The sequence below is a fragment of the Trifolium pratense genome, linkage group LG2 (assembly GCF_020283565.1).
Source record: "Trifolium pratense cultivar HEN17-A07 linkage group LG2, ARS_RC_1.1, whole genome shotgun sequence".
NCBI classification, from domain to species: Eukaryota; Viridiplantae; Streptophyta; class Magnoliopsida; order Fabales; family Fabaceae; genus Trifolium; species Trifolium pratense.
Window position 1 is genome coordinate 45826710 of NC_060060.1, and position 11317 is coordinate 45838026.

General features: G+C 31.1%; 1 protein-coding gene across 1 annotated transcript; it reads right to left on the reverse strand.

Annotated features, from left to right (window-relative positions):
• Positions 1 to 7752: 7752 nt before the first annotated feature.
• Positions 7753 to 8957, reverse strand: LOC123909700. The gene has a single exon (XM_045960578.1). It carries the CDS (start codon positions 8847 to 8849, stop codon positions 7971 to 7973), a length of 879 nt encoding a protein of 292 aa, XP_045816534.1. The 5' UTR covers positions 8850 to 8957; the 3' UTR covers positions 7753 to 7970.
• Between the last annotated feature and the right edge of the window lie 2360 nt (positions 8958 to 11317).

The window sequence follows — 11317 nt, forward strand, 5'->3', positions numbered from 1 at the left end:
ATAAGCTAGCTTATTTGTGTTACCAAAATAAGGGAACACTTCTTTGAAGCCATTATTCTTCGTTGCTTAGTATATTTCACAATGAACTCAATACATGCTAATTTATTTATATGATCCAAATTGGTTACTGCTTTCCTTTTCAAGCATTTTTTTTAGTTTAATTGAATTGCCACTTGTAATTTAATTTCTTGCAACCGCGTAGACTATGTCAAAATTGCACGGTGACATATAATACAATGTCCTCCCTCCAAACATTATTATAAGCACAAAAAAAACTATTTTTTTAATTCATTAAAAAATTGATGTACTATGTTCCATAATATAAATCAGATACATCAGTTTTTCAATTAACCTAAAATATAATTTTTTTTTGTTTATAATTAATAGCGATCAGAGAGAGTATTGTCATCAATATACTATAGTAATTTCTAAATACTATCTCGTCCTTGATAGAAATTGCTTTTTAGATTTATTGAAAAATTAATATATTTATTCTATAATATCAATTTGATACATTAATTTTTGAATGAATCTAAATAATTTATATAAAAAACCCGGAGAAAGAAATAGATAAAGGAAGTAGAATGAGAATTTTTAATTCATATTTTCATTGACTGAGAATTCAGCATTATTCCACGAAGTTCATTTCATTGGCCTTTTTCCAATCACAGGGAAGGAATGCTATATGGCAATTACAGGGAAATTCATAATCATTACACTATCAACAAAGCCTATTACTTATAACATCCTATTAAAAAATACATCTCCGACTATTTTGAGGTCCCGGTCAAATATTAACAATAAAGTCTATTAAAAATATAATTTTTTTTCTACCAAAAATAAATGCAACCTTTTCTTAAATTACAATAACATCCTATCAAAAAAAATATATCAATATCATGTTATAATCAATAACATGAACGTGACTCAAGGGCTGTTGGTATTTTTTAGACTTAATTACATTTTTTATCTCATGTATTTATTTTAGGTTTTAATTTGGTATCTTACGTTTAAAAAATTTTAAATTAGTTTTAAATTTATTTTATGTTTCAATTTGATCCCTTACAATTAAATATCATATTTTGACAAATTTATTCTACAAATTCATTTTTTTTAACAATCATTCTTCAAATATTAGATGTTTTAAAATGTAACTATTTTAGATTTTTAAACAATTTTTATATAAATGATTTTTAAACCATTATTTTAAATGATTTTAGATTTAAATATCTTTGATTTTTTTGTTTATTACTTAATGCTTTTTATTTTTTAATAAAACTTATTGTTTTGGTAACTTGTGCATTTCATCATACCATATCATCAATTGTGATTCTGGTACGCGATTCTTTCACCGTCAATCTCAAAAGCAATTTCGTCACCAACTTTTCTCAAATCCGAGTCCGTCACCGGTGAGTTATAGTTCTCTTCCTTGTTCTAAAACCTTATTCGTTATATAATTAACACCAAAAAAGTTCACACCAAATATCTCTGATAAATTTATTTTAAAATTTAGTTATAAAAAATATATGATTTATTTAATTTAATAGACACGAAAGCATGCACGCATGCACGCACGCACGCACACTTAGTGCACACACATACAGACACCGGAAAAAAAATATTGGTGCCCAAAAATTTTATTGTACCCTATGCGGTTGTTCTTCTCGAACACCATCTGAAACTATGGAGTTTTGGTCGCCGTAAAACACAATTTTACTTTAAGTAAATATTCTTGTTGGCCTATCTTCTCACATTCGATTCGAGGATTGAACTTTGTTATGTCATGTATGGCTTGAACAACATCATTTTTAGGTGCAGATGGTTTACCAAGCAGTTGTGTGTTCTTAAGCAAATCTTGTACTTTCAAATTCAGGTGAAGCTTTAAGGTAACAGAAAAATATAGAATAGTGCTCCACAATTCCCTTTCATGTTCCCAAAATTTCTTGTTTTCTTGAGCAGTTAATGAAGGCCAAAAATGATTAAGTTGGTTTTCAGAAGTATCAAGGATCTGATTAAATAAAAAAATGTAAAAATTCAATTTCTATATCAATAATAATAATAATAATAATAATAATAATAATAATAACAAAAGCTATAATCAAACTTCTTCCCACCGTCCCGTTGTGACAACCCTTGTTTTAGATCAGAGTTTCTGCCGCTAGGCCACAACCCGTGGATGGTCAGGTATGCTGGGTTGGGACATACTTTGACTTTGCAATAAACTAGAGGCCATGTTAAAACCAAGAGGGTTCAGGAGGGGGTTTGAGAGGAGCTAATGCACAGGGCCCCATAATATTAGGGGCACCAATTTTTTTCAACTTAGTGTGTATTTATGTGCGTGCGTACAATTGTGCGTGCGTCCGTGTGTTAAAATAAATAAATTAAATAATTATTAAATTAAATTTTAAAATAAACTTAGATTCTTATGATCTTGGTAGTTAAATCTATTTAAAGAATCATAAGTTATCAGAGAAATTTTAACTATTAAAAGTATAAACTTTAATTTTTCTTTCATATTATATGTTTTTATATGACTTATAAATTCACAAATGAGTCACCAAATTTATAAGCTGGTGGTGGGACTTTTGGAGGCCATTTTCTTCCATTAGTTTCTACAAGCTGATCCCATAGTGAGTGTCGTTGGTGCAACAAAGAACAATAAAGAAAGAACAATGAATTTAGAGCCCATGTTTGAATTAAGTTTTTGGATTACTCGTAAATATTGTGAGTGTTTGTGCTTAGACACGAATCAAATGGATCTATTTATAATAAGTCAAGTAGTGTATAAATGAGTCAAAGTAGTGTAAAGAGTCAAGTAGCTAGTGTATGTAAATTAATTTTTTACTGAATTGTTTTTATAAATAGGTTCTATGGAAAAGTTTATTTTATAATTTTATGTTTATTAGTTTTATCTCAAAAAAGGGAATTCAAATAGAACCACAGCTGGCCCGGCTAAAACTATAAAATAGAAATTTTTATTAAGGGAATTCAACAAAAAACAACATTATCAATGGCATAGCTGTGTAGTAAATTAATTTTTACAGAATTGTTTTTATAAAATTAGGTTCATTTAAAATATGGAAAAGTTGATTTTATAATTCTGTGATCAATTTTATCTCAAAAGGGAATTCAAATAGAACCACATATCTGGATTTCGTAATTGAGAACATTTTCATAAGGAAGTGTATTCATTTTTACTTTCTTTTTTTGAGAAAAGGAAAAGATATTATTTTCTCTTTGTAATTCTATTTTACTACTCCATAACAAATATAAGTGATGACAATCAATTATATGTTGTTTTTAGTATTAATTTAGGTAGTTTTAATAGCAATTGAAGCCCAAAAGCAAGCAAATACTTGGAAAAGTGAAATTACTTGGCCCAAAAGCAAGAAAAGTGAAAAAAAAACAACAAAAAGGGCAAAAATGTAATAAAGCAGCACAACCATCGTACCCACGATGAATCCTGGCGTGGCGCGATGAGAAGGCGGTTAAATTGAAGAAAATCTGCAACAAATCTATTCCATCGTAGCACGCAGAAAATACTGAATAAATCTTCCATCGTACCACGATATGATCCATCGTGGCCACGATGAGGCGAAAATACATGTCATCGTGGCCACGATGGGTGCGATGGACGCGCTCAAAAAACCCAAACTCAGCTAAAAAACCATAAATAAAGTCTTCCTCCTTCAATATTATTCATTCAAAAATATTTAGAGACATTGAATATTCACCCTAGAGTTAGAAGAACTCTAAGGAGGAGGCAAGGAGGCCAAGGAACTCCAATGCCAATAAGGTTCTTTTCTTTCTTTCTTTGTAATTTACTTTTCCTAGGTTAGGTGGAGTCGATGAACTCCTTTACGAATGCTTGGTTTTGTATTTTGTACAATTTGGGTATAAATTCAATTGCTTTCTGATTGCAAACTCTTTTATTGTCCGGTTTTATATTTATTTTAATATTGATCACATTAGAATAAAATCTAAGGACCTAGTGGATATCGCATAAGAAACAAAACTAGTAATTCCGAACGAAGGACGGTATGCTAAGGTCAATATGACACCATTAAATTCAGTACCTGAGGTCTTAGTATAGGATTAGAAAGTACGATAATTTCTACCTGAGACAGAGTTAGAACTAGTTAGAGGCACACGTGACGGCTTATGACACATGGAGCTACTAAGGTAATGATACCAACGTTTTTAACAATAAAGTGGAACCCGGGGCGATGAAACTTAAATAGAGTAAGGGTAACCACTAACTAGGCTCTACACAGTTTGTAATAGAAATAGGTAATGATATTGCTTCTAACCTATTTTCAATAGTCTAATTCCTGATAGAGGGAAACAAGAGAATAACCACCAAGCAGGAGTAAGGGAGGGATCCGACCACACTTAACCACCCCTTGTGGTCACACACACACAATTTAATTTCTGTCATTTAAATTCTCTATTTAATTTCCTGTCATTTACTATTACCCGCAAAGATATCTTTCAAACAAACAAAGCGAAGACAACTTTCTATATTCCTAAGCGAAACTAGTAATTTTGGCACAATCCCTGTGGAGAACGGTAAACTTATCACTTTATTACTTGGTAGCGATTCTTTGTACTTGCAGAACCACCGTTAAGTTTTTGACGCCGTTGCCGGGGATTGTGATTATAAAGTTACTAGCGTAGTTTAGGAATTTGTAAATATATCATGAAAAAAAAATCAAAAAAATTTTAAAATCCGTTCTTGCAAAAATTAAACTAACAGACAATTCTGGCTAGGCAAGATATGGTACTTAAGGCTTAGTCCCCCTTGTAATTATTATTATTATTTTTTTTTAATAATAATATGAGGTATAGATGGAGGACGGAAAATGATAGGGTGTTAATTGTGTGCCTTGATATCTAGATGCTTTTAATTTATAAAAAAAAAAAACCCACTTGGGTTGGTGCATTGGTATTAGCTTGGGACCTGAGAGTGTGCTCATCTTGAGGTCTGAGGTTCGATTCTCTCTGGCGCCAATTTGGGCGGGCTAATTTAGCTTATTCAAAAAAAAATTATAAAAATAAAAGTTGAACATAGTTTGAAAGGACTACAACAAAATATTTTATATTTGCAAGGATTAAAAACAAAACAAAAATTATAATGACTAAAAAAAATAGAATATTTACATGGAGTAAAAAATATTTAAACCTAGATACATTTATATTTTATTTTTCAAATAAACTTTTTATCAATGTGACAAAATATCTTGAATATGAAAATTTAAAAGGAAAATACTAAAATATCTCAGAGTCTTCTAATCGTGCTTTGTTTTTTTTAACAAACTAAAATGAGATATGTATTAATAAAAAAATGGCCTACTTAGCACGAGATGTGCTAAGATAGACTATCAAAATTTACAAATAGTCACAGAAAGAAATACAAACAATCATACAAGGCCCAAACATAGCAAATGACTAGACCAGTTCGAGACTAAAGTAACACTCGTCGTCTGCAACAACTGATGAGGAGTACTGGTTGAACCTCCGAACAATCTGTGATTTTTTTCCGTCCACACAACCCAAACGCTAGCAAGCCAAATGAGTTGCAAAAAAGACCGACGTACGCGGTTTGGTCTCGGCCAAAGAAAATAGGCGCTTAAACTGCTCACACAGAGGAATCTCATCCAACTAGGGGTCTGTCCAGAAAAGAGTATCGGACCCGTCCCCCACCCTCTTGACAACATGACCTCCGAACCAATTGCCTCCTGGCTCTCCACCACAATAACCTTTTCCTCCCTCCATCTCGCAACCTCCCTCCCTGTGCCCCATACCGAGCTGACAACACTCTAAATCACATCCCCTCTCTATCCACTAACCTCCTCCAACACCATTTCTTCTAATCATGACAACACTCTAAATCACATCCCCTCTCTATCCACTAACATCCCCTCTCTATCCGCTTACATGGTCATTGGAAGTTAAGTTAATTAATTAGAAGCTCTTCTTCGTTACACGTCAGAGTCTGATCCTTCAGAATCTGATTCTTCAAATTGACGACTAACTTGAATATGTTGTAAAAGTGATGAGCAAATTGAAGAAAAAACCTGATTGATTATGAGCATTCAATTTAAGGAAGAGTGTTGTTTAAGTTAGTGGTCATTTATTTTACTTTTTTTTTTTCTTTTCTTTTCTTTCTGTTAATAAATCCTATTAATTAGGAAGTAAGGTTGTGTTGTTATCCTATCAATTAGTAGCAGTTGTTGTTAGGTTGATCTATTAAGATATCCCTTTTCGTAGGTAATTAAGTTTGGTTAGTATTTCATCCCATGTTTAAGGGTGGTAGTTGTGGTGTAAGCCTATTTAAAAAGACCGTTTGTTTTTTATTCATTAGAAGATAATTTTCCCTTCATATTACTTTGTTTTCCTCTCTTATACTCAACATATTTAATCTTGGTTTAGACAAAGGACTTTTGAGATGTTAATAGCTCAAAGCAACGTATGAACATGTTAATGAAAAGCAGTTTAATATAATGGAATAAATTTAAATAAAGGGTTTCTCAAAAAAATTATGAATAAAAACATGCTGAAATTATTAGAGAATTTGTCATGAACATATATGGCTTCAAATATTTGTGCAATTGTGTGCATATATCCCTAATTTGTGAAAAGATAGAAAATAATTATGGTAGTCTATTTTCTATAAACAGACAAATTCAATAATTATAATTATTTATTAATATTAGTATTTTTTTTTCTTTCATCGGACTTGAAACCTTAACTTCTTAACTCTTTTAATCCTTAATTCAAACCAATTGAGATACTTAGCCATTCAAAAATGACAATGTTATTGGTTGAATGTTTTTGTGTACTCTAAGATTTGTAGCCATTTTCATATAAGTGATGAACGTGATTTAAACATAATCTTTGCAAAATCACGATAACATACCCTTATTTCAACAAATTCACTGTAATACCAAACATGTATTAATTTGCACTAATTTCATGGCATTCGACACGGTCCTTTGCTCGAGTGCTTGGTAAGGTAATACAAAAAATTACATCTTTCTTTAAAGGACCAAGAAACTTCAATTGTAAAACCTTTGTTTGTTGCCCATGTAAAACATGACCAATATCTTTTGCAAAGGTTACTCAAACGAGAAATCAAATACTATATCATTGCGTTAAAACATTGTTTGAATCGATTCTTTTCTTGGTAGAAACATTATTCTTGAAGCATCCACTCACTTAATTAAACCGCATATTCCAGAAACATTACGTATAAATTCTTGCTTGTCCCTTTCAGCTTTAGTTATTATATATTCTTTTTAATAAAAAATTGAAAACAGCGTGTTTTTGGTCATTGGTAAAATTGGAACTTCTGGATTCGAATATAAATCACAGAGGGGAAGAACGTGAACTTTAGTCACTGAATTACTAACTAATCACCTTTCTTAAGGCTTTTAGCATTTAGTAAATAGTACAATTCTACATACTTAGTTTTCTACTTCACCTTATAATTTTTTTTTCATAGACGAAATGAAAAAGTCATTAAAAACTTACACATACAAAGTGGAGTGATCGGGTTTCAAAATCCGATCCCGACATCCGATACTAGCAATTTCGGCATTTTTGTCGGTTGAGCTAGGATGTTAGCTCAACTTATACAATTTATATGCAGAAAAACAAGACATTTGAATTTGAACCCAACTCCTCCAATAATATAGCGCAATTGACTTGACCAAAAATATATCGCAATTTTTTTTTTTTACACAAAAAATATAGCGCAATTGATTGACCAAGTTTTTGCTTAAAAATAAACATAGAAAATATGGATAACATTGTAAAAATGATAGAAAATCCAACAAAACTAAAATGCGAACAACATATCCAAATCTTGAACACAATTAATCAATTATCTTATGTATAAGCTCTTTTTTTCTTTTCCTTTTCCTTTATTGCCTTGGCAGAAAAACACTGATCTCTAAAATTTTCATCCACTAGAAATCATCCCCATCATAACCACCATCATCATAGCCAAGATCATCTTCAACTTTATCTGCAGCATCATCAGCAATCTTATCTTCAAGATACTCAGCACCTTCCACAAGCGCAACTCCACCTAACACCCCAGCAACAGCACCCACAGCCAATCCTGTCCCCATCCCACCAAACTTACTTTTCTTCTTTTCCTCCACTTGTCCATACCCATAACTACTCCCTTGTCCATACGATGTAGTTTGCGACCCGTACCCGGATCCATACCCTGCTGTTTGAGGCCCTGCATTATAAGGATACCCTCCAGGTGGCGCAGCAGAATAACCATAATTCTGCTGCGGTGCACCGTAGAGGTCTCCATACACAGGCGCAGAGGAATTATAATTATAATTATAATCCCTCGATGACGCCTGAGGTGGAGGAACACCATAAGGTGGAGCATAATAAGCACCTGGCGCTGGCGCACGGTAGCCGGGCTCTCTAATTGTTACCTTAACATCAACTTTACCTTGTGGTCTTCCTGACGGTCTTTTGAGCTTGAGGGATCGGCTAGTGCGCTCGCCGATCCCAACATCGTCGAGAATTTCGACTAATTTGAGTTTAGCCGAGCCAATGAGTGGCTTGGTATCTGGCTCTGAGCCGGCGTGAACGATGTCGATGTAAAGACTAAGATCTTCAATTGGTTGTGGTGGTAAAGGGATGATGAGAGTTTGATCCCAATTAGCTTCTGTGTCGCCGTTTTCATCTACTTTGGTTGAGAATTTGTTCTTTGGATCTATCCATACGACGGCGTATGGTTTGTTTGAGCCGTTACGCCAGTTCACGTTTTTGAGTCCATGAGCTGATGAAAGGTTCACTTCAGCTTCATAGCGTGATGCCATTTGTTTTTATATGTTTGTGTTTTGAGTTTGTGAATTTGATGAACTTTGGTGTCTAAAAATGGTTTTATAGGTGAAGAATGAGAATGGAGATTTGTTTTTTTAGTCCTAAGTTTTCTGTTTAATCACAAAGTTGCCATTTATATATTACATGAACCAAAATCATCTCCATTTTCTATTATTTTTATTTTTGTCATTACAAAAGTTTTTAAATATTAAAGTGCGTAAAAAATTTATTTATTTTTTACTAAATAAACAATATTAGATTATTTGGTGATTTGTATAAATTAATAGAGTATATGATGCAATACGAAATTTAAAATCACTAAAACTAAAATAGATGATTTAGGGAACAAACTCATAATATTCGGATTTGTGACATTGATGACACTGAAATCATTGATTGGATCTGCGGTAGATAGAACATAATCCTTCAACCTGAAATAAATGAACAACTTCACCAAGATAAGACAATAATACTCAATACTAAAACGGGAAAAACAAAATATACCGTTTTAAGATGAGAAATTAAAACAAACAAACGTTCTACTAAGACGACAAAATCACAATAATTATCAATATAATTTTTTTAGTCCTCATCTCATACATTTCTAAATTCGTCCCTGGTCACGTATGAATTGGTTCGGTGAATAAAAACTCGTAAAATATACTACTTAAACCATAATTACTAGGGGTAAACCCGTGCGTTGCACGGGTTCGATTAAATATATAATTAAAATATTTTTATAAATGAAAAATAATAGTTGTTATAAATATAATAATATCATATAGTTAAATGATAGATATTAAAATAGCATATTTAACTCATCTTCGATGTATTATTGGTCAAAAAAGAATAAGAAAATATGAGACATAAGAGCAATTTAAAGTTCGCTTATAGATATGTCGTAAAATAAATTATAACCTTTAACTTCTAAACTTTTGCATAGGTCATATACATTCAAATTATTTCTAATGTAGTTGAGACATACATTTTTTTTTTACAAAATATACCAAATCCATGGTTTAAATAGAAGGAAAACTTCCGATCAAATGGACGTGCTCCACAATCATCACACTGCAATGACCACATTTATTGCATAAAGCAATCTTTAAACTTCAGTCCTTAAAAAGATGAAAAATTGATATTGAAAATAGAATAACATTCATATATATAGACATAATTTGCTAAAATATCTATACATGGAAAACATACAAAATAATTTAAATACAAAAAATGAGAGAGCATGACTAAACAAAAAGTATGTGATACATGTGAATAGATATTAGTTATATAAGGATCATGGTTACATTGAGAAGCATTCCAACAGTCATAAGATTTAATTGTAATGAGTGTTTAGTTATCATTGCATTATATTTTTACAAATTAACTATGCAAATGTTAATTTATAGCATAAGAAATTAGATCTCTTTATGCAAAAATCACAATAACACATGAAGTTTAATTCTTTTCATTTTAGTGTGCTGTTTCTTTTGCAGATAATCAAAAGTCACACTATTAATTGGTGTTTCCAATTATTTGCAATTAAGCATAAAATAAATCTCATAACCGATTTCAATTATTTTTTCTTCTATGGACCAATAATAAACATGTTATTGTTCTCGTATTTATCAATTCTCTTTTCTAAAAAGTCCGGTATCAAATATAAAATTATATTCATAGTTATACAATAACTTTAGTAAAATTGCATATTATTAAAAAAAAATTCTAAGGAAGATTTATTTTATTTTTTTTATCAGAGAATTTTTTAGTAAAGTTGGACGCAAAAATGTCAATATGGCGCAATTCAGTTTTTTCTCAATTACATTATATACTATCATTTATCATTATAAGTCCAAATTTAGTAGAAAGCTGAGACAAATAATATAAGAATACATCATTGTTTGTTGTTATATCTTCTTGTGAGAATTTCATTTTAGAATTCTAACAATCATGAGAATTTGATGGTCATAGTATCATTTATGTCTCTCTCTAAACCATAACCGAGATATAAATTTGTAGGTCTTATAATATTAGTTGGTCACTTTTAATTAAATTTTTCATTTTTCATTATTGATATATTCTTTTGTAAGAAATTCTCTTAGAGGTGCCACATCATCACAAAGAAGGCCTGAAAGCAATTCAAGCTTCCTTTTAATAGTAAAAGATGTTATGTCAATTTTCAAGATATAATTTGGCCGATCAATATAATAGATATCCAACCATAAAAAATATGGATTAACATATATGAAGAATATGAAATACAAAATGGATAAATAATAAAAGGGTGAAACTGAATATACAATAGATGATAAGATATTCTTATATGAATGACTATTTGTTTTACAAATTTCTCGTAAGGATGCATGAAAATCAATAGATACTTTAGTCAATATTCTGCCATAGAAATCAATAAATTAATGAAGGCATACATGGAAAGTAAGAAAAGAACATAAGACATTATTAAAAG